Source organism: Pseudopodoces humilis, chromosome 32, assembly GCF_049639895.1.
Source record: "Pseudopodoces humilis isolate 2021_Gansu_Grassland_sample_001 chromosome 32, ASM4963989v1, whole genome shotgun sequence".
NCBI lineage: Eukaryota > Metazoa > Chordata > Aves > Passeriformes > Paridae > Pseudopodoces > Pseudopodoces humilis.
Genome location: NC_142231.1, coordinates 968,663 through 991,767, shown reverse-complemented (window position 1 = coordinate 991,767; position 23,105 = coordinate 968,663). Strand labels below are relative to the sequence as shown.

General features: G+C 57.2%; 1 protein-coding gene across 1 annotated transcript in view; it reads left to right on the top strand.

Annotated features, from left to right (window-relative positions):
• The window catches only part of ANKRD52 (ankyrin repeat domain 52), a 30,236-nt gene that overhangs the window by 1,800 nt on the left and 5,331 nt on the right, over positions 1-23,105 (top strand). The window contains exons 2-21 of the mRNA XM_088068778.1: positions 1,543-1,626; positions 2,632-2,710; positions 3,317-3,387; positions 5,323-5,523; positions 5,855-5,942; positions 6,512-6,654; positions 7,907-8,119; positions 8,911-8,989; positions 10,188-10,302; positions 11,868-11,950; positions 12,760-12,877; positions 13,639-13,707; positions 14,239-14,379; positions 15,266-15,334; positions 15,836-15,947; positions 17,124-17,195; positions 18,084-18,285; positions 19,297-19,384; positions 20,641-20,758; positions 21,946-22,165. Of these exons, the coding sequence (XP_087924904.1) occupies positions 1,543-1,626; positions 2,632-2,710; positions 3,317-3,387; positions 5,323-5,523; positions 5,855-5,942; positions 6,512-6,654; positions 7,907-8,119; positions 8,911-8,989; positions 10,188-10,302; positions 11,868-11,950; positions 12,760-12,877; positions 13,639-13,707; positions 14,239-14,379; positions 15,266-15,334; positions 15,836-15,947; positions 17,124-17,195; positions 18,084-18,285; positions 19,297-19,384; positions 20,641-20,758; positions 21,946-22,165 (2,365 nt within the window). The remainder of the gene's footprint in view (positions 1-1,542; positions 1,627-2,631; positions 2,711-3,316; positions 3,388-5,322; positions 5,524-5,854; positions 5,943-6,511; positions 6,655-7,906; positions 8,120-8,910; positions 8,990-10,187; positions 10,303-11,867; positions 11,951-12,759; positions 12,878-13,638; positions 13,708-14,238; positions 14,380-15,265; positions 15,335-15,835; positions 15,948-17,123; positions 17,196-18,083; positions 18,286-19,296; positions 19,385-20,640; positions 20,759-21,945; positions 22,166-23,105) is intronic.

Here is a 23,105-nt window from a genome sequence, read left to right as displayed (position 1 = left end):
CAGAGTGTCCCTGTCATGTTTTAGGGACAGTTCTGGGGTTCAGAGTGTCCCCCTCAGGTTTTGGGGACACCCCTCCCGTGGCTGTGCTGTCCCCAGAGCCGTGACCCTGGGGTCAGACCCTGTTCTCCCCACAGATTTCCCCAAAACCACCTTTATCCCCTGGATTTTGGGGTCAGGGTCTGCCAGAGCCCCCCAACCCCACACCGAGCCCTGGTTTCTCTCCTGCCATTAATCCAGGGGTGAATTTTGGAGCCCTGGGAGGAGCTGAGGACGAGGGAGATGAAAAAAGGGGGAATTTGGGATTGGGAGGGGATGAAGGAAGGAGGAATCGGAGGGATCAACCTCTGATTTAAACAGAACTTAATTTTTTGGGATATCCCAACCACTCCCCTCTCCTGTGTGCCAGACCTGGAGCGTTTTGGGGCACCATCAGTGTTTTCCAGCCTTTCCTTCAATACTTGTTTAGTAATAAAAAAAAAACTTATTTTTTTTTAAAGTACCTTAACAAACGATGCCGAGGCTGCTGCATTCCAGGGGGATGACACAGCCTTGCCCTGACCCAGGATGTGTTCCCGGGGTTGGAAGTGCCCTTATTTCACGGCTGGGAAGGAGTCACTGCCAGGCAGAGCTCGGAGAGGCTGAAAAAAAGCAAGATTTGGTGTTTTTGAGCTTTAAATCCGGCCTTGGGAGGGGGTGAGGGTGGGAAGAGCTTGGGAGGGGTCACAGCACCCAAATCCCTCCATCCCAAAAAGCCTCAGTGGGGCCATGGAGGGGTTTGGCCCCAAGGGCAGCTCTGCCCCTGTTTTTCTGCAGGAAAATGGAATTTTTAGGCCTGGGAAGAAGGAAGGGGTTTCAGGGGTCGTTACTGTGCCCAAGTTTTGGGTAGCAGGAGCTGGGGCCTCAGAGAGCTCGGCCCTGTTGTGGTCAGCGCTTTCCCAAAGATTCCCAGTTTTGGTTACCAAGGAAAAGCCAGGAAAAATGTCTGTGCTGGCTGGAAAATCCATCCCCGGGGCTGGTTGGGGTGAGGGAGCTGAGAGTGGGGATTTTCTGCTGGTGTGGGGCTGCAGCCGTGTCCCCTGTCACTGTCACCTCTTGTGTCCCCTGTCACTGTCACCCCTCGTGTTCCCCATCACTGTCACCCCTCATGTCCCATCACTGTCACCCCTCGTGTCCCCTCTCACTGTCACCCCTTGTGTCCCCTCTTGCTGTTACCACTCGTGTCCCATCACTGTCACCCCTTGTGTCCCATCACTGTCACCCCTCGTGTCCCCTCTCACTGTCACCCCTTGTGTCCCATCACTGTCACCCCTCATGTCCCATCACTGTCACTCCTTGTGTCCCCTCTCACTGTCACCCCTCGTGTCCCATCACTGTCACCCCTCATGTCCCATCACTGTCACCCCTTGTGTCCCCTCTCACTGTTACCACTCTTATTCCATCACTGTCACCCCTCATGTCCCATCACTGTCACCACTCGTGTCCCATCACTGTCACCTCTTGTGTCCCATCACTGTCACCATTCGTGTCCCCTGTCCCTTGCAGCCCCCTCTGGTCCAAGCCATCTTCAACCGAGATGTGGAGGAGGTTCGGTCGCTGCTCAACCAGAAGGAGAACATCAATGTACTGGTGGGTTTGGAGCCAAACCATTCCTGTCCCTCCCTCAGGGCTCCCCAAATCCCTCCCAGCCTCATCCCTCGCTTGGTGCTTCCAAAATCCTTTATATCCCTCAGCCAGGACTCCCCAAACCCTTCCCATCCCCATCCCTCACTTGGTGTTCCCCAAACCCTTCCCATCCCCCGTCCTCTCTTAATGCTTCCAAAATCCTTTATATCCCTCACCCAGGGCTCCCCAAAATCCTTCCCATCCCCATCCCTCACTTCGTGTTCCCCAAACTCTTCCCATCCCCATTCCTTGCTTGGTAATTCCCAAATCCTTCCCGTTTCTCACCCAGCACTCCCCAAATCCTTCCCATTCTGTACCTGGTGCTTCCTAAATCATTCCCATCCATCACTGGGTGCTCCTCAAATCCTCCCCATCTCCTTCCCCATCCCTCGCTTGCTGCTTCCAAAATCCTTCCTCAGGCACCTCCAGGGATGGGGACTCCAAACCTCCCTGGGCAGCTCCAAAGCCTGACAGCCTTTTCCATGGAAAAATTCCTCCTGCTGTCCCATCCTGAACCTCTCCTGGAGGAATCTGGGGCTGTTCCTTCTCATGCCGGTGTTCCCTGGGAGCAGAGCCCGGCCCCACCCGGCCCCACTCTCCCGTCAGGGAGGTGTGAGGTGAAAAGATCCCTCCTGAGCCTCCTTTTCTCCAGGCCCAGCCCTTGCCCAGCCCCCTCAGGACTTCTCCAGAGCCTTCTCCTGCTGCTCCAGCCCTTCCCCAGCTCCATTCCCATCTCCAGCCCCTCACAGCTCAGCCCTGGAGGAGGAAGAGGAGGAGGAAAAAGCTCTCCCTGCCCTCTCCCAGCCTTTCCCAGCCCTTTTCCAGCCTTTCCCTGCCCTCTCCAAGCCTTTCCTGCTGTTTCTCAGCCCTTTTTCAGCCTTTCTCTGCCCTTTCCCAGCCTTTCCCAGCCCTTTCCCAGCCTTTCCCTGCTCTCCAAGCTCATGGATGGATTTTCTCTCTGTCCCCAAGGACCAAGAACGCCGGACTCCCCTCCATGCTGCTGCCTACATCGGAGATGTTGCAATCCTCGAGCTCCTCATCCTGTCAGGTGAGAGCCAGGGATGAGCCCCCGATCCCCCCCAAACCTCAGGATGGGCTTTGCTTCCCTCCAAGCCACCCCGAGCTCACGGGGTGGCAGCCAGGAGAGGATTAGGGAATGGTGCCATAATCCTCAGAGCTTTCCACATCTTGGAACCAAAATAGCCAAGGTGGAGACAGAGCCAGGAGGGGGATGTGTGATGCTGGAGGAGGGGGATGCTCAGAAGGGCAATTCCAGAGAAAATCCCCTAAAATCCAGGGGGTTTTGCTCAGTTTTGGGTTGTGTCACCCATCACTCTCTGGAAAAACTCTGTGCTTGAGCCCTATGTGTGGAATTTTGAGTGTCCTCATCTGCTCCTCACCCTCTGGAGCCTCAGGACACCGGCAGGAGAGAGGGAACCCCGAGGCTGCCGTGATCCTGCGTGACCCCAACAGGGATAAACTCCGGGAAAATTCCCAGCCAAGGCCTTGTTAAACAAGATTTGGGATTTGCAGAGCCCTGTGGGGGTTTTCCCTGCCTCGTGTCGGGCTCTGGGCTGCAGGGAGAGGCAGCTGAGGGGTTTTTGGGGTGTTTTGGGGCACTGGGTCCCCCCTGAGCTGCTGTGTGTCCCCACAGGTGCTAATGTGAACGCGAAGGACACGGTGTGGCTCACGCCGCTGCACCGCGCCGCGGCCTCGCGCCACGAGGTGGGTGCTCCGGGGAGAGCCCTTCCCTGTGGGAATGCTGGGGGGAAAAAAGGGAGTTTATCCTCCTCTTTCACTGGTTTGGGGAATGCAAAGTTCTGGAGAGAGCTGGGGAAAAAAAAGCTTCCTTGATTGCTTTCCCTCCATCCCACAGGGATTTCCCCATTTCCTCCTCCCGGGCTTCACCCCTTCCCCAGGGCTTTGTTCTGGATTCACCTCTCCTGGAGGGATGTCGGGGCTCCCACCCTGTCCCTCAGGAGCTGATTCCAGAAGTTTTCCCAGCCTTCATCTTCTGTGGGTTTGACTTCATCCACGTAACTTTTCCCTGGTTTGGAGAGGCAGGAATGGGTTGGAGCCGGGAGATCCGAAGCCCTGAGTGGAATTCTCCTGCTCAGTGGGGTGGGACAGGAGTGTGAGCACCTCTCCTGAAGGTGTTCGTGTGTGGAAAATCTCTAAAACATGGAGCTCCTGCTACTCCTCTGGGAATGTGGGAGTCCATCCACGTTTTTCCACCTGGGAAGTTCTGCTCAGTTCTCCTCAGAGGAGCCTTCCCAATGCTCTCCCTGCCTGGAGCCTGCTCTGTGAGGTGGCTGGGTTGGTTTTTTGGGGCCCTGGGAGTGAAGATCCATGGGGTCGGGATCCCTGGAAGCTCTGCCCCCATGGCAGAGGGAGGAGAAGCCAGGAAGCCAAAGCCTGGGCAGGAACAGGGGGAAATAAATGTCAAATGTAGGTCAGTGGGTCAGGTTTGTCATCCCCCGGGCCCTGCTGAGTCACCGGGGAGCATTCACTCCTCGTTCTTCACGTGGTTCTTCCCGTGGCTCTGGGATTTTCTTTCCCCCAGCCAGGATTCATGGCTGGAATCAGGTGGGATGAGCCCACCTGGCTCAGGTCCCCCCTGGAAATGGAGCTGGAGCTGCCCAAGTGAGGGCTGGGGGACTTGCAGAATCCCAGGAGGTTTGAGGCTGGGAAAGATCTCCCAGTCCAAGCTGGGACTGATCCCCACCAGGGCGCTGGACACCTCCAGGGATGGGGACTCCAAACCTCCCTGGGCAGCTCCAAAGCCTGACAGCCTTTTCCATGGAAAAATTCCTCCTGCTGTCCATCCTGAACCTCTCCTGGAGGAATCTGGGGCTGTTCCTTCTCATGCCGGTGTTCCCTGGGAGCAGAGCCCGGCCCCACCCAGCCCCACTCTCCCGTCAGGGAGGTGTGGGGTGAAAAGATCCCTCCTGAGCCTCCTTTTCTCCAGGCCCAGTCCTTTCCCAGCCCCCTCAGGACTTCTCCAGAGCCTTCTCCTGCTGCTCCAGCCCTTCCCCAGCTCTGGCCACGCTGCAGCCCCTCAATGTCCCTGTGGCCTCACGTTTCCCGCCCTTTTTCTCCCCTCACGTTTCCCGCCCTTTTTCTCCCCTCACGTTTCCCGCTCTTTTCTCCCCTCACATTTCCCGCTCTTTTTCTCCCCTCACGTTTCCCGCTCTTTTCCTCCCCTCACGTTTCCCGCTCTTTTCTCCCCTCACATTTCCCACCCTTTTCCCCTCACATTTCCCACCCTTTTCCCCTCACCTTTCCTGCTGTTTCCTCCCCTCATGTTTCCCGCCCTTTTTGTCCCTCACATTTCCAGCAGCCCAGAGCTGCACCCAGCGCTGGGGAGGCCTCGGCAGTGCCAGCACAGGGGGACAATCCCTGTCCCCATAGCTGGGACAGCCCAGGTGCCATCCTGGGCACACCAGCCCATCCCCAGCACCTTTCCCAGTGGGAATATCCCTTCTCCCAGCTCTCACCCTTTGAGAGAAAATCTCACCCACAGCTTCAGGGTGGACACAAACATCTCCTACCCTCAGCGTCACGGGGAAAATCCCGCAGCTCTGGAATCATGAGGGATTGGGATCCGGGGGTGGTTCGTGGGGCTGCGTCCAAGCCTCTCTTCGCTCTCGCTCCCCACAGAAAGCCCTCCACCTGCTCCTGAAGCACTCGGCCGATGTCAACGCCCGCGACAAGCACTGGCAGACGCCGCTGCACGTGGCCGCGGCCAACCGGGCCACCAAGTGCGTGGAGGCCCTGGTGCCCCTGCTGAGCACCGTCAATGTGGCCGACCGCACCGGGCGCACGGCGCTGCACCACGCCGTGCACAGCGGCCACCTCGAGGTGTGCCGGGAGCGTGGGGTGGCAGCCATGGGTGGGCAAGGACAGGGGTAGGCAGCAGGGACATTGGGGTGGGTCAGGCTACAGGGACACCAGAGTGGCCCCAGATGTCAGGGTGGGCAGGAACAGGAATGGGCAGGGATGTTGGAGTGAACAGGAACATCAAGGTGGACATAGGGGTGGGCAGGGACATGGATGGACAGGGACATTGGGGTGGGTCAGGGGCAGGGACAGTGGTGGGCAGGGTTGGGGTGGGTCAGGGGACAGGGGTGGACAGGAACCGGGGTGGACAGGGACAGGGATAACCCCACTCATGCTGTCCCACCCCCCACAGATGGTGAACCTGCTGCTCAACAAAGGCGCCAGCCCCAGCACATGTGACAAGAAGGACCGGCAGCCCCTGCACTGGGCGGCCTTCCTGGGTAGGTGTTCCCTGCTGGTTTCACCTCCCTATCCTCCTCTCCTGCTCTCCCATCCCTTCTCTCCATCTCTCCCGTTCCTCCTCTCCACCTCTCCATCCCCTCTCCCTTCATTCCCAATCCCACTCAGATTCCCTTTGAGCTCTTCCATTTTCTCCCATCTCTCTTGTGTTTTCCATCTCTCCTGTGTTTCCCCATCTCTCTGGGGTTTCCCACCTCTCCTGTGTTTCCCCATCTCTCTGGGGTTTCCTGTCTCTCCCATGTCCCAGTCTCTGGTGTTTCCCACCCCTGTTCCCATCTCTCCAGTGTTTCCCACCCCTGTTCCCCCATCTCTGTGGTGTTTCCCATCCCTGTTCCCCCATCTCTCCATTGTTTCTCACCCCTGTTCCCCCATTTCTCCGGTGTTTCCCATCCCCGTTCCCATCTCTCCGGTGTTTCCCATCCCCTGTTCCCATCTCTGCGGTGTTTCCCATTCCTGTTCCCCCATCTCTCCGGTGTTTCCCACCCCTGTTCCCCCATCTCTGCGGTGTTTCCCGCCCTGTTCCGCTCTCCATCACGGCTGTCCCCACCAGGTCACCTGGAGGTGCTGAAGCTGCTGGTGGCGCGCGGGGCCGATGTGGCGTGCAAGGACAGGAAGGGTTACACGCTGCTGCACACGGCGGCCGCCAGTGGCCAGATCGAGGTCGTGCGTCACCTCCTCAGGCTGGGGGTCGAGGTGAGACCCCGGGAGCTTTCCTGAGGATGGGAAAAGCGGGGACAGGAGCTGGAGAGGGGCTGGCAGGAGCTCTGGGTGCTTCTCAGCTGCCTTTCCCTTCCTAAATCCCAAATCCTCTGGATGTCATGGCTTCCACAGAGCTGTGAGCCGAATTCCATCCTGAGCAGTGACGGGAGCCCAGGGTGGTTTCCAGCTGCCTTTTCCTTCCTAAATCCCCAAATCCTGTGGACTTTTGCTGCTCATAAAGTTCAAGGAACTTTGAATTCCTTGAAATTCCTTCCCCCTGGGTGGTGACAGGAGCCCTTGGTGGTTCTCAGTTGCCTTTTTCCCTCCTAAATCCCAAATCCTCTGGATTTTGTTGATCCCTGAGATCAAGGAACCAAATTCCTCCCCCTTGGTGGTTCTCAGTTGCCTTTTCCCTCCTAAATCCCAAATCCTCTGGATTTTATTGATCATTGAGATCAAGGAACCAAATTCCTTCCCCCTGGGTGGTGACAGAAGCTTTGGGTGGTTCTCAGTTGCCTTTTTGCTCCCTGAATCCCAAAATCCTCTGGATTCTGTGGCTCCCACATATCCATGAACCAAGTTCCTTCACCGTGGGTGGTGACAGGAGGGACAGTGACAGGATCCCGGGATGGTGACAGGATCCTGGGGTGGTGACAGGATCCTGGGATGGTGACAGGATCCCAGGATCATGACAGGATCTTGGGATGGTGACAGGATCCCGGGATGGTGACAGGAGAGGTGTTGACAGGGTCCCAAGATGGTGACAGGATCCCAGGATGGTGACAGGATCCCTGGGTGGTGACAGAATCCCAGTATCATGACAGGATCCTGGGATGGTGACAGGAGGGACAGTGACAAGATCCCAGAATAGTGACAGGAGGGATGGTGACAGGATCCCAGGATGGTGACAGGATCCTGGGATGGTGACAGGAGGGACAGTGACAGGATCCCAGAATGGTGACAGGAGGGATGGTGACAGGAGAGGTGGTGACAGGGTCCCAAGATGGTGACAGGAGGGACAATGACAGGATCCTGGGATGGTGACAGGATCCCTGGGTGCTGACAGGATCCTGGGATGGTGACAGGAGGGACAGTGACAGGATCCCGGGGTGGTGACAGGATCCCAGGGCACTGCCAGAACCTTTGGCTTCTCCACATCCGCTTTCCCCATCGCGAAGCCCCGAATCCCATGAATCCCATGGATCCATGAATCCCATGAATCCCACGGATCCCTCCTCTCCCGCAGATCGACGAGCCCAACTCCTTCGGGAACACGGCGCTGCACATCGCCTGCTACATGGGCCAGGACGCCGTGGCCAACGAGCTGGTCAACGTGGGGGCCAACGTGAACCAGCCCAACGACAAGGGCTTCACGCCCCTGCACTTCGCCGCCGTCTCCACCAACGGCGCCCTGTGCCTCGAGATCCTCGTCAACAACGGCGCCGACGTCAACTTCCAGGTGCAGATCCTCGGGATCTGGGGTTGGAGGGGTGGGGAAGGTGTTGGGGTGTGGTTCCAGGTGCTGGATCCTAGGGATTTGGGGTTGGAGGGGTGGGGAAGGTGTTGGGGTGTGATTCCAGGTGCGGATCCTCAGGATTTGGGGTTGGAGGGGTGGGGAAGGTGTTGGGATCTGGGGTTGGAGTGACAGGGAAGGTGTTGGGGTGCGGCTGAACCCCAGGATCCTCAGGATTTGGGGTTGGAGGGGCAGGGAAGGTGTTGGGATCTGGGGTTGGAGTGACAGGGAAGGTGTTGGGGTGCGGCTGAACCCCAGGATCCTCAGGATTTGGGGTTGGAGGGGCAGGGAAGGTGTTGGGATTTGGGGTTGGAGGGGTGGGAAAGGTATTGGAGTGTGGCTCCAGGTGTGGGGTCCTTGGAATTTGGTGTTAGGATTTCGGAGAAGGTGTTGGGATGTGGTTCCAGCCTCAGGATCCTCAGGATTTGGGGTTGGGATTTTGGGGAAGGTGTGGGGGGCAGCTGAGCCCCTCAGGATTTGGGGTTGGGATTTTGGGGAAGGTTTTGGGGTGCAGCTGAGCCCCTCAGGATTTGGGGTTGGGATTTTGGGAAGGTTTTGGGGTGCGGCTGAGCCACTCAGGATTTGGGGTTGGGATTTTAGGGAAGGTTTTGGGGTGCGGCTGAGCCACTCAGGATTTGGGGTTGGGATTTTAGGGAAGGTTTTGGGGTGCGGCTGAGCCACTCAGGATTTGGGGATTTTGGGGTACAGCTGAGCCCGTCTGGGGCTGTTTTCCACAGAGCAAGGAAGGGAAGAGCCCCCTGCACATGGCGGCGATCCACGGACGCTTCACGCGCTCGCAGATCCTCATCCAGAACGGTCCGTGCGTTCCCGCCTTATCCTGGGTTTTCCTGGAAGCTCAGGGAGGGGCTTGAGGCTTTCCCGAATCATCCCAAATTCCCACGTGGCTCTTCCGGCCTCGTGCAGCCGGGGAATTTCAGGGAGCTGAAATTCCAGCCGGCTCCAAGCTGAATGTTCTCAGAGCCGCAGCCTGAAAGGCAAAATTCCTTCCAGATCCTCCAAGATTCCAATGTTTTTCCTAATGTTCCCATCAAATCTTCCAATATTCCAGTATTTTTCCCAATATTCCTGTCAGATCCTCCAAAATTCCCAGCGGATCCTCCAATATTCCAATATTTTTGCCAATATTTTTCCTAATATTTTTCCCAATATTTTTCCCAATATTCCTGTCAGAAATCTGCAATATTCCAATATTCTTCCCAACATTCCTGTTGGATCGTCCACCATTCCAATATTCCCATCACTCCCATTGTCTCCTCCATAATTCCAGTATTCCCAATATTCCTGACATTCCCATCAGCTCCTCCACCATTCCAATATTCCCGACATTCCTGACATTCCTGTTGTCTCCTCCCCCTCTCCGTTATTCCCAATATTCCCAACATTCCTGACATTCCTGTTGGCTCCTCCCCCTCTCCGTTATTCCCAGTATTCCCAACATTCCCAACATTCCTGTTGGCTCCTCCCCCTCTCTGGTGTTCCCAATATTCCCAACATTCCTGACATTCCCGTTGGCTCCTCCCCCTCTCCGTTATTCCCAATATTCCCAACATTCCCGCCATTCCCGTTGGCTCCTCCCCCTCTCCGTTATTCCCAATATTCCCAACATTCCCGCCATTCCCGTTGGCTCCTCCCCCTCTCCGTTATTCCCAATATTCCCAACATTCCCGCCATTCCCGTTGGCTCCTCCCCCTCTCCGTTATTCCCAATATTCCCAACATTCCCGCCATTCCCGTTGGCTCCTCCCCCTCTCCGTTATTCCCAATATTCCCAATATTCCCAACATTCCCGACATTCCCGTCGGCTCCTCCACCATTCCAATATTCCCGAATTTCCCGCCATTCCCATCGGATCCCAGCCAGGCCGCGGGCGCTGCCGCCCTGAACATTCCGGAACTTCTCCCGCGGGTGCCGGGGTGGGAGGGGGGGTGTGTGGGGGGGAATCCCGGGATTTGGGAGCCGGGAATGGCGGCGAATCCCGGGATCCGGCCCCGCAGGGAGCGAGATCGACTGCGCCGATAAGTTCGGGAACACGCCGCTGCACGTGGCCGCGCGCTACGGCCACGAGCTGCTCATCAGCACCTTAATGACCAACGGCGCCGACACCGCCAGGTCAGCCCGGACCGGGGGATTCCGGAATGTTCCGGGGGGGTCCTGGGACAGGGTTCCGGAATGTTCCGGGGGGGTCCTGGGACAGGGTTCCAGAATGTTCCGGGGGGGGGTCCTGGGACAGGGTTCCGGAATGTTCCGGGGGGGTCCTGGGGGGGGTCTTGGGGGCGGGGGGGCCGTTCTGGAATGTTCCCGGGGGTCCTGGGACAGGGTTCCAGAATGTTCCGGGGGGTTCCGGAATGTTCTGGGAGGGTCCTGGGGGGGGGGGGAGTTTCTGGAATGTTCCCGGGGGTCCTGGGACAGGGTTCCGGAATGTTCTGGGGGGTCCTGGGAGGGTTCTGGAATGTTCCCGGGGGTCCCGGGACAGGGTTCCGGAATGTTCTGGGAAGGTTCTGGAATGTTCCAGGGGGTCCTGGGACAGGGTTCCAGAATGTTCGGGGGGGGTTGGGGGTGGTTCTGGAATGTTCTGGGGGGTCCTGGGAGGGTCCTGGGGGTGGTTCCAGAATGTTCCAGGGGGTCCTGGGACAGGGTTCCAGAATGTTCTGGGTCCTGGGAGGGTTCCGGAATGTTCGGGGGGGTCCTGGGAGGGTTCTGAAATGTTCTGGGGGGTCCTGGGAGGGTCCTTGGGGGGGTTCCAGAATGTTCCAGGGGGTCCTGGGACAGGGTTCCGGAATAGTCTGGGTCCTGGAAGAGTTCAGGAAGGGTGCTGGGGGGTTCCAGAATGTTCTGGGCAGTCCTGGGGGGGTTCTGGAATGTTCTGGGGGGTCCTGGGAGGGGTTCTGGAATGTTCTGGGGGGTCCTGGGAGGGTTCCAGAATGTTCTGGGGGTCCTGGGAGGGGGTCTGGGGGGTCCTGGGAGGGTCCTTGGGGGGTTCCAGAATGTTCCAGGGGGTCCTGGGACGGGGTTCCAGAATGTTCTGGGTCCTGGGAGGGTTCCGGAATGTTCGGGGGGGTCCTGGGAGGGTCTGGAATGTTCGGGGGGGTCCTGGGAGGGTCCTGGGGGGGGGGTTCTGGAATGTTCCAGGGGGTCCTGGGGGGTCCTGTAAGGGTCCTGAGAGGGTTCTGGAATGTTCTGGATGGTTCTGAAGGTGTTCTGGGGTGTCCTGGGAGGCCCCCGGGAGGGTCCTGGAAGGGTTTCCAGACTGTTCTGGGTCCTGGGAGGGTCCAGGAAGGGTCCTGGGGGCGTTCCGGGATGTTCTGGGGGGTCCTGGCAAGGCCCCGGGAGGGTCCTGGAAGGGTTTCCGGGGACAGCTGGGACATTGTGGAATGAGGGTGGGAAAGGCCTCGCGGGGCAGCAGGTCCAGCCCTAACCCCGGCCCCGCACAGCGCCCGGGGCGGCGATTCCCACCCTCCCGGGGCACTTCCAAAGGAGGGAATTCCTCCCTGGAATGTCCAGCCAGGTGGAATCTGGGGCTGTCCCCGGGAGCAGAGCCCGGCCCCGTCTCCTGTCAGGGATTTGTGGGATGGAAATTCCCTCCGAGCTTCCTTTTCCCTGGGCTCCCTCGGGAGTTTTCCAGAAGCTTCTCCAGCCCCGTTCCCAGCACTGCTGACCCCGGCTCCTCCCTGCAGGCGCGGGATCCACGACATGTTCCCTCTGCACCTGGCCGTGCTCTTCGGCTTCTCCGACTGCTGCCGCAAGCTGCTTTCCTCAGGTGGGACATGCCTGCCACGGCCAGGGGCCTTGGGGACACCAGAGTGACCCTTGGGGACACCAGAGTGAACCCTGGGGACACCCAGGTGACTCTTGGGGACACCAGAGTGAACCCTGGGGACACCAGAGTGACCCTTGGGGACACCAGAGTGAACCCTGGGGACACTGAGGTGACTCTTGGGGACAGCAAAGTGACCCCTGGGGACACCAGAGTGACCCTTGGGGACACCAAAGTGACCCTTGGGGACACCAGTGTGACTCTGGGGACACCTCGGTGATCCCGAGGACACTGAGGTAACCCTGGGGACTGGTGGTGACCCTGGGGACACCTTGGTGACCCTTGGGTACCTGCGGTGACCCTTGGGGGCACGCGGTGGCCCTTGACACATGGTGACCCTGGGGACACCTTGGTGACCCTGAGGACACGCAGTGACCCTTGGGGGCACACAGTTATCCTGGGGACACCTGGATGACCCTTGGGGACCCACAGTGACCCTTGGGGACACCCGTGTGACCCTGGGGATACCTGAGTGACCCTTGGGGACACACGGTTACCCTGGGGACCCACGGTGACCCTTGGGGACAGCCGTGTGACCCTGGGGACACTCGGTGACCCTTGGGGACCCACGGTGACCCTTGGGGACAGCCGTGTGACCCTGGGGACACTCGGTGACCCTTGGGGACCCACGGTGACCCTTGGGGACAGCCGTGTGACCCTGGGGACACTCGGTGACCCTTGGGGACCCACGGTGACCCTTGGGGACAGCCGTGTGACCCTGGGGACACTCGGTGACACGGGCTGTACCCCAGGCCAGCTGTACAGCATCGTGTCGTCGCTGAGCAACGAGCACGTGCTCTCGGCCGGCTTCGACATCAACACCCCCGACTGCCTGGGCAGGACCTGCCTGCACGCCGCCGCCTCCGGAGGGTGGGGACACGGGGACACCGGGGACATGGGGACAGCTGGGGACACTGGGGACATGGGGACAGCTGGGGACACCGGGGACACCGGGACAGCTGGGGACACTGGGGACATGGGGACACCGGGGATACTGGGACAGCTGGGACATGAGGGCAGCTGGGGACACTGGGACATCTGGGGACACTGGGACAGCTGGGACATGGGGACACCAGGACAGCTGGGGACACTGGAGACACTGGGGACACCGGGACAGCCTGGGGACATGGGGACAGCTAGGGACAAGGGGACACTGGGACAGCTGGGGACACTGGGGATACCGGGGACATAGGGACAGCTGGGGACATGGGGACACCGAGGACAGCTGGGGACACCGGGGATACTGGGGACACCAGGACAGCTGGGACACAGGACACGGGGACATCTGGGAACAGCTGGGACATGGGACACGGGGACATGGGGACACTTGGGATACCTGGGACATGGGGACAGTGCTCTGAGGGAGGGCATGGACCTGCTGGGAGCAGGGACGGACACCTGGGTCCTGGAAGGGTCCTGGGAGGGTCCTGCAGGTCCTGGAGGGGCTCTGGGGGAGACACTCCTGGGAGGGACACTCTGGGTGCCTGGGTGACATTTTTGGGTGCCTGGGTGACACTCTGGGTGCTTGGGTGACATTTTTGGGTGGCCAGGGGGACATTTGGGTACCTGAATGACATTTTTGGGTGCCTGGGTGACATTTCTGGGTGCCTGACCCCTGTCCCCTTCTGCAGGAACGTTGAATGTCTCAATTTGCTGTTGAGCAGCGGTGCCGACCTGAGGAGGAGGGATAAATTCGGGAGGTGAGCGGCTCCTGGGCCGGGACATTCCCACATCCCCGAAATCCTGGGGGCAGGAAAACCCCAGAGCCGCCCTGGGCTGGGGGTTCTGAACTCCTGCTGGGTCCTGGAAGGGTTCCCAAAGTGTCCTGGGAGGGTCCTGGAAGGGTTCTGGGGTGTCCTGCTGGGTCCTGGAAGGGTTCCCAAAGTGTCCTGGGCTTCTGCTGGGTCCTGGAAGGGTTTCTGTGATGTTCTGGGTCCTGGAGGGGTTCTCAAAGTGTCCTGAGAGGGTCCTGGAAGGGTTCCTGAGGTGTCCTGGCCTTCTGCTGGGTCCTGGAAGGGTTTCTAGGACGTTCTGGGAAGGTCCTGGAAGGGTTTGAGGGTGTCCTGGGAGAGTCCTGGAAGGGTTTAAAGGTGTCCTGGGAAGGTCCTGGAAGGGTTTCTGGGATGTTCTGGGTCCTGGAAGGGTTGCTGGGGTGTCCTGGGCTCCTGCAGGTCCTGGAAGGTGAGTTTGGCAGGCCGTGCTGAGCCCGTGTGTCCCCTCTGTGTCCCCAGGACCCCCCTGCACTACGCGGCCGCCAACGGCAGCTACCAGTGCACGGTGACACTGGTGACAGCCGGGGCCAGCGCCAACGAGGCCGACGGCAAAGGCTGCACCCCCCTGCACTACGCGGCCGCCTCCGACACCTACAGGAGGTGGGCAGGGGTGGCACCGGGGGTGGCACTGTGGGCATTGTCACCAGCCCCAGGTGGCACCGGGGGTGGCACTGTGGGCATTGTCACCAGCCCCAGGTGGCACCGGGAGTGGCACTGTGGGCATTGTCACCAGCCCCAGGTGGCACTGGGGGTGGCACTGTGGGCATTGTCACCAGCCCCAAGTGGCACTGGGGGTGGCACTGTGGGCATTGTCACCAGCCCCAGGTGGCACTGGGGGTGGCACTGTGGGCATTGTCACCAGCCCCAGGTGGCACTGGGGGTGGCACTGTGGGCATTGTCATCAGCCCCAAGGTGGCACTGGTGGCACTGCGGATGTCCTCATGGGTGTTGTCATCAGCCCCAGGTGGCACTGGGAGTGTCCCCATGGGTGCTGTCCCCAGTGGCCCTGTTGTCCCCGCTGTCCCTGTTGTCCCCAATGTTACCATTGTCCCTGCTGTCCCCATTGTCCCCATTGTCACCTGTGCCCCTGGTGCTGTCCCTGCTGTTCCCAGTGTCCCCATTGTCACCTGTGTCCCTGGTGCTGTTGCCATTGTCCCCATTGTCACCTGTGTCCCCGGTGCTGTCCGCAGTGTCCCCATTGTCACCTGTGCCACTCGTGCTGTCCCCGGTGCTGTCCCCACTGTCCCCATTGTCCCCGGTGCTGTCCCCGGTGCTGTCCCCCCTGTCCCCATTGTCCCCATTGTCCCCGGTGCTGTCCCCGGTGCTGTCCCCACTGTCCCCATTGTCCCCATTGTCCCCGGTGCTGTCCCCGGTGCTGTCCCCACTGTCCCCATTGTCCCTGGTGCTGTCCCCGGTGCTGTCCCCACTGTCCCCATTGTCCCCGCTGCTGTCCCCATTGTCACCGGTGTCCCCGGTGCCGTTGCAGAGCAGAGACTCATTCGGGAGCCAGCGACGAGGAGCCCCTGAAGGAGTCCAGGCTGAAGGAGGCGTTTTTGTGAGTGCTTTGGGTGGGAACTTCCCGGGAATTCCCTGGGAATTTTCCTGGGAATTTTCCTGGGAATTAACTGGGATTTTGATGGGAATGTGATGGGAATTAAATGAGGATTTAGTGGGAATTTTGCCAGAAGCTTGCTAGGAATTGACTGGAAGTTTGCTGGGAATTTACTGGGAATTTGATGGGAATATTGCTAGGAATTTTGATGGGAATTTTGCTGGGAATTTACTGGCAATTTTGTTGGGAATTTGGTGGGAATTAACAAGGAATTTTGCTGGGAATTTCCTGGAAATTCATTGAGAATTTGCTGGGAATTTCCCAGGAATTTCCTGGGAATTCCTCTCTCTGGATCCTCAGCAAGAGGAACCATCTGCCGCCATTCCGGGCCAAGCCCGCCCCTCACTCCATCTGGGAGATTCCAGCGCCTGCTCCGGGATTTTGGGGCTTTCCCTGCGTTTTCCTGCCCTTTTCCTTCATTTTTCCCCCTGTGTCCCGTTCCAGCTGTTTGGAATTCCTGCTGGATAACGGTGCTGACCCTTCCCTGCGGGACAAGCAGGGCTACACCGCCGTCCACTACGCGGCCGCCTACGGCAACAGGCAGAACCTGGAGCTGGTGAGCGGCTCCGGGGGCTGGGAGAGAGGGAAAATCCACTGGGAAAGAGGGAAAATCACCCAGGAGAGAGGGAAAATCCTCAGAGAGAGGGAAAATCCCCCGGGAGAGAGGGAGAATCCTCCTGGGAGAGAGGGAAAATCCTCTGGGAGAGAGGGAGAATCCTCCTGGGAGAGAGGGAAAATCCTCTGGGAGAGAGGGAGAATCCTCCTGGGAGAGAGGGAAAATCCTCTGGGAGAGAGGGAAAATCCCCTGGGAGAGAGGGAAAATCCCCTGGAGAGAGGGAAAATTCTCCGGGAGAGAGGGAAAATCCCCCAGGAAATGAGGGAAAATCCTCTGGGAGAGAGGGAAAATCCCCCGGGAGAGAGCGAAAATCACCCAGGAGAGAGGGAAAATCACCTGGGAGAGAGGGAAAATCACCAGGAGAGAGGAAAAATCACCCAGGAGAGAGGGAAAATCACCAGGAGAGAGGAAAAACCACCCAGGAGAGAGGGAAAATCACCAGGAGAGAGGAAAAACCACCAGGAGAAAGGGAAAATCACCCGGGAGAGAGGGAAAATCCTCTGGGAGAGAGGGAAAATCCCCTGGGAGAGAGGGAAAATAACCCGGGAGAGAAGGAAGATCCCCTGGGAGAGAGGGAAAATCACCTGGGAAAGGGAAAATCCTCCAGGAGAGAGGGCAAATCCGCTGGGAGAGAGGGCAAATAACCCGGGAGAGAGGGAAAATCACCCTGGAGAGAGGGAAAACCCCCCAGAGAGAGGGAAAATTCCCCAGGAAAGAGGTAAAATCCCTCAGAAATCCCCCCCAGGAGAGAGGGAAGATCTCAGGAAAAGAGGGAAAATCCCTCAGAAATTCTCCCCAGGAAAGAGAGAAAATCCCTCAGGAAAGAGGGAAAATCCCCAGGAAAAAGAGAAAATACCCCTTAGGAGAGAGGGAAAATCCCTCAGAAATCCCCTCAGGAAAGAGGGAAAACCCCTGTAAAAAAGAGAAAATCCCTCCAAGAAAGAGGGAAATCCTGAACTGGAGAGAAAAGTCAGATCTGTCAACCTGGAATAGAGAGAAAGAAGGGGAATAAGAGTCCGGAAAAACGGGATTTGGGGAGCTCCACATCCCGAATTTTGGCTGTTTGGGGTGGGAGAAGCTCTGGGAGCAGCTCTGGAGTTGCTTTGGCCGTTGCAGCTCCTGGAAATGTCGTTCAACTGCCTGGAGGACGTGGAGAGCAGCGTCCCCGTCAGCCCTTTGCACTTAGCTGTGAGTGCCTGCAGGTCCTGCAAGGGCCTGGGGGGTCCCAGGAGGGTCCTGGAAGGGTCTTGGGAGGGTTCTGGAAGGGTTTCCAGAATGTTCTGGGCTTCTGCAGGTCCTGGAAGGGCTCTGGGGTTGTCCTGGGATTGTCTTCGGTTCTTCCTGGGAGGTTCTTGGGGTCCTGGGAGGGTCCTGGAAGGGTTCTGGGGGTTCTGGAAGGGTTCTGGGGGTGCTGGGAGGGTCCTGGAAGGGTTTCCAGAATATCCTGGGCTCCTGCAGGTCCTGGAAGGGTGCTGGGGGAGACATTTCTGGGAGGGTCATTTTTGAGTGCCTGGGGGACACATTTTTGGATACCTGGGGGACACTGGATTCCTGAGGGACACAGGGTACCTGGGGGACACTCTGGATTCCTGAGGGACACAGGGTACCTGAGGGACACTCTGGATGCCTGGGGGACATTTCTGGATGCCTTGGGGACACTCTGGGTGCCTGAGGGACATTTTTGGATACCTGGCTGTCCCTCTGGGTACCCAAAGGACACTTTGGCTGCCCAGGTGACCCTCTGGATGCCTGAGGGACATTTCTAGGTACCCCAGGGACACTCTGGGTGCCTGGGGGACATTTTTGGATACCTGAGAGACACTCTGGGTACCCAAGGGACACTCTGAGTGCCTGGGTGACATTTCTGGGTACCCGAAGGACACTCTGCGTGCTTTGAGGGCACTCTGGGTGCCCGGGGGACACATTTTTTTGGATACTTGGGTGACACTCTTTGTGCCTGGGTGACATTTTTGGATACCTGGGTGACACTCTGTGTGCCTGGGTGACATTTCTGGACACCTGGCTGTCCCCTGGCTGCCCCCCGGGTGTCCCATCCTCTCCCCACCGTGCCCACAGGCCTACAACGGTCACTGTGAAGCGCTGAAGGCGCTGGCCGAGACTCTGGTGAACCTGGACGTGCGGGACCACAAGGGCCGCACCGCGCTCTACCTGGCCACGGAGCGCGGCTCCAGCGAGTGCGTGCAGGTGCTCACCAGCCACGGCGCCTCCGCCCTGCTCAAGGAGAGGAAGAGGAAGTGGACGCCTCTCCACGCTGCAGGTGAGCCCCAGCCCAAACCTGCGGGGTCAGCTCCTTCCTGTCCCTGCGCTGCGGCGTTCTGACTTTTCTTGTGCTGCTTTTCCTCGCCCCTGTTTTACTTCTGCTGTTTGTCCTTGTCCCTCTTTTCCTTGTTCCTCTTTTCTTTATCCCATTTGTCCTCATCCCTCTTCTCCTCACCCCTGTTTTCCTTATCCACCTTCTTATCCCTCTTTTCCTCGTCCCTCTTTTCCTCGTCCCTCTTTTCCTCTTCCCTCTTTTCCTTGTCCCTCTTTTCCTCGTCCCTCTTTTCCTCTTCCCTCTTTTCTTTATCCCATTTGTCCTCGTCCCTCTTTTCCTCATCCTTCTTTTCCTCTTTCCTCTTTATCCCATTTGTCCTCGTCCCTCTTTTCCTTGTTCCTCTTTTCCTTACCCCTGTTTTCCTTTTGCCATTTGTCCTTATCCCGCTTTTTCTCATCCGTCTTTTCCTCATCCCTCTCTTCCTCATCCATCTTCTCATCCCTCTTTTCCTTATTCCATTTGTCCTCATCCCTCTTTTCCTTGTCCCTCTTCTTCATCCCTCTTTTTCTCATCCATCTTTTCCTCATCCATCTTCTCATCCCTCTTTTCCTCATCCTTCTCTTCCTCATCCTTCCCTTCCTCATCCATCTCTTCCTCATCCCTCTTTTCCTCGTTCCTCTTTTTCTCATCCCTCTTTTCCTCATCCCTCTTTTCCTCATCCCTCTTTTTTCATCCCTCTTTTCTTTCTTTTTTCATCCCTGATTTCCTCATCCCTTTTCCTCATCCTTCTTTTCCTCATCCCATTTTTCCTCATCCCTCATTTCCTTATCCCTCTTTTCCTCATCCCTATTTCCTAACTCCTCTTTCCCTCTCATTTCCTCATCCCACTTTTTCTCATCCTTCTTTTCCTCATCCCATTTTTCCTCATCCCTCATTTCCTCATCCCTCTTTTCCTCCTCCCTCATTTCCTCCTCCCATTTTTCCTCCTCCCCATTTCCCGCTCCCCCCATCCAGCTGCCAACGGGAACACGGATTCCCTGCACCTCCTGATCGACAGCGGCGAGCGGGCCGACATCACCGACGTCATGGACATCCACGGCCAGTGAGTGCCGGGGCCCCCAAAGCCACTGCGGGATCGGGGAGGGAATTGGGATGGGAATTCCCAGGATGAGAGAAGGGCTGGGAGAGATCCCGCAGCGAGCTCCAGCGCAGGCTGGAATTTGGGATGTTCAGTGAGCGAGTTGGATTTGATACTGATAAAATAATCAGGGTGATGAGAGAGAAAATGCTTTAGAAGCGGCTTCTCCTCGCTCTTCCCAGCTCCTCCTCCTTCCCAAGGGAGCGGGGAGATGGAATGGGCTGTGCTGGGTTCGTCCCACATTCCCTGGTTCCTGCTCAAATGTCTGATCCCAGAGGTGTCAGCACCATTCCTGATTGTCCCTCACCATGATTCCTGATTACCCCTCACCATTCCAAATTATCCCTCACCACCATTCCTTATTGTTCTTCACCACCATTCCCAATTATCCCTCGCCACCATTCCTGATTATCCCTCACCACCATTCCCGATTATCCCTCACTAGCATTCCTGATTGTCCCTCACTATCATTCCTGATTATCCCTCACCACCATTCCCGATTATCCCTCACTATCATTCCTGATTGTCCTTCACCACCATTCCTGATTGTCCTTCACCACCATTCCCAATTACCCCTCATCATTTCAAATTATCCCTCACCACCATTCCCAGTTATCCCTCACCACCATTCCTGATTGTTCTTCACCACCATTCCTGATTGTTCTTCACCAGCATTCCCGATTATCCCTCACCATTCCCAATTATTCCTCACCAGCATTCCCAATTATCCCACACCACCATTCCTGATTGTCCCTCACTATCGTTCCTGATTATCCCTCACCACCATTCCCAATTACCCCTCATCATTTCAAATTATCCCTCACCACCATTCCCGATTATCCCTCGCCACCATTCCCGATTATCCCTCACCACCATTCCCGATTATCCCTCGCCATTCCCGATTATCCCTCGCCATTCCCGATTATCCCTCGCCATTCCCGATTATCCCTCACCATTCCCGATTATCCCTCGCCACCATTCCTGATTATCCCTCACCACCATTCCCGATTATCCCTCGCCATTCCCGATTATCCCTCGCCATTCCTGTGTCCGCCGATTACCCCAGAAGCAGAACCGCAATCCCAACCAGCCGCAGCTGCCTCTGCTGGCCAAGGGGGTGACGCTTCCAGCAGCTCCCAACACCTTCCCAGGCTGTTCCTGGGAGCAGCATTCCCGGGGAATCCTGGAATTCTGCAGCCAGCCCCTTTTCCCGGCGGCAGGACCCCGCTGATGCTGGCCATCATGAACGGCCACGTGGACTGCGTCCACCTCCTGCTGGAGAAGGGATCCACGGCCGACGCCGCCGACAAGAGGGGCCGCACCGCGCTGCACCGAGGGGTGAGGAGACAAAAAAACCCCAAATTTCCCTTCTGGAGATGTGGAATTAGGGGGAAAACACGGGTAAAAAGGCCAGAAATGTGCTGTTGTGTTGGACAGCGCTCTCGTTTAATAGGGAAATTAATAGGGAAGTAGGATAAGGTTTATTTTCACGTCTGAAATTTAATTTTTTGAGGGTGCAGCTCTCACTGCTTTGTTTTGGTTGGTGTACTGGTTTAGGGCAAATTTGGGATAGAACTTCCAAATAGGAGTCCCCCCAAAAAAGCAAATTAAAGCTGCCCCTCACAGTTTGGTCATTTTACTAGAGGTGCTTTGTGTCTCTTTTTAGATATTATTTGTGGGTTTTTTTTGTTTTTTAATGATTTGAGATAGTTTTTTATAGGTGCTTAGGTTGTGTAAACAACCTTTCTGTAGGTTATTACAGCCTTGGAATTGTTTCTTACAGTCTTAGAATTGTTTCTTACAGTCTTAGAATTGTTTCTTATGAGAAACGAGCTGTTTTCTACTCTTAGGGATTTCATTCCTATAAAAGCTGGTAATTCTTTAGGGGTACAGAATTTAGTCTGTGAGGCTGTCCTGGTTTAGGACAAATTTGGGAAGAAGCCTCCACATGGGGTCCCTCCAGAAATCAAATCCAACTGGTAGGGGAAAAGATTTCCTGGGAGAAAAGTGGAAAAAACCAGTTTATTTAACAAGCGTAAAAACGGAATAATATTAATAATTATTAATTAATTAATAATATTAATAATAATACCTCTCACAGTTCTGAGGAGATGGCAAATTCAGGAAGTCCTTTTCGTCAGGGGTTGCTTTGCTTGGCTCACTCAGGCTCTGTTCAGTTCCTCTGGTGCTGGAATGCAGCTCCCAGGCCCTGCTGGGCTCCAGGTGGGAGCTCCGGTGCTTTTCTGGGTTTTCAGTCCAGAGCAGCTTTGAACAGATCCAAGAAAAGGAAAAACTTGTAAAAACTAAAAGCAAAGGAGAGCTCTGTCCTGTCTGTGCTGCAGAGCAGAATGCAAAGAAGTGAGTACAGCTTCTGGTAACATAAAATGACAAAGCGGAGTCACCATCCCTGGATGTTTTTATAAAAAGCCTGGATGTGCAGAGGTTTGGTTGAGGTGTCAGGGCTGCACTCAATGACCTCGAGGGTCTCTTCCAAGGCAGTAATTCCCTGAATTCCATGGATGCAGGCCGTGACAGGCTGTGAGGATTGCCTGGCTGCTCTGCTGGACCATGATGCCTTCGTCCTGTGCCGGGATTTCAAGGGCCGGACCCCGATCCACTTCGCCTCGGCCTGCGGCCACCTGGAGGTGCTGCGGACGCTGCTGCAGGCCGCGCTCTCCACGGACCCGCTGGACTCGGTGGTGGACTACAGCGGCTACTCGCCCATGCACTGGGCTTCTTACAGTGGTGAGAGCCTCCCTCCTCTTCCTCATCCTGATCCTCGCCTCCCGCGGTTCTGCTGCTGGGAAAGATGGCAGGAATCGCTTCGCTCCCCCCTGCCAGGGTCCTGAGAGAAGGGGGAGGTTTTAAAATGGGGAGATGGGTTTTAGGGTGGCTGCGTGACTGGGAGGCCGTCAGGGCGTGTGTGGGGTTAAAAGCCTCCTCAGGCTGCTGCCAGCGGGGAAATGGATTCTCTGGGAAGGGTTGGATGCTTCTTTTGGGCCTCTGGATTTTTGGGAAGCTCTTTTGTCCTGCTGAGGCCCCTCCAGCGCTGGGTGCAGCTCTGGGCTGCTGGAAATGTGAGGGGACAAAAAGGGTGGGAGACATGAGGGGAGGAAATAACAGGAAAGGTGAAGGGAAAAGGGTGGGAAATGTGAGGGGAAAAGAGCAGGAAATGTGAGGGGAGAAAAGAGCGGGAAACGTGAGGGGAGAAAAAGGGCGGGAAATGTGAGGGGAGAAAAAGCGGGAAACATGAGGGGAGAAAAAGAGCGGGAAACGTGAGGGGAGGAAAAGAGCGGGAAACGTGAGGGGACAAAAAGGGCAGGAAACGTGTGGGGAGAAAAAGAGCGGGAAACGTGAGGGGAGAAAAAGAGCGGGAAATGTGAGGCCACAGGGACATTGAGGGGCTGCAGCGTGACCAGAGCTGGGGAAGGGCTGGAGCAGCAGGAGAAGGCTCTGGAGAAGTCCTGAGGGGGCTGGGCAAGGGCTGGGCCTGGAGAAAAGGAGGCTCAGGAGGGATCTTTTCACCCCACACCTCCCTGATGGGAGAGTGGGGCTGGGCTCTGCTCCCAGGGAACACCGGCATGAGAAGGAACAGCCCCAGATTCCTCCAGGAGAGGTTCAGGATGGGACAGCAGGAGGATTTTTTCCATGGAAAAGGCTGTCAGGCTTTGGAGCTGCCCAGGGA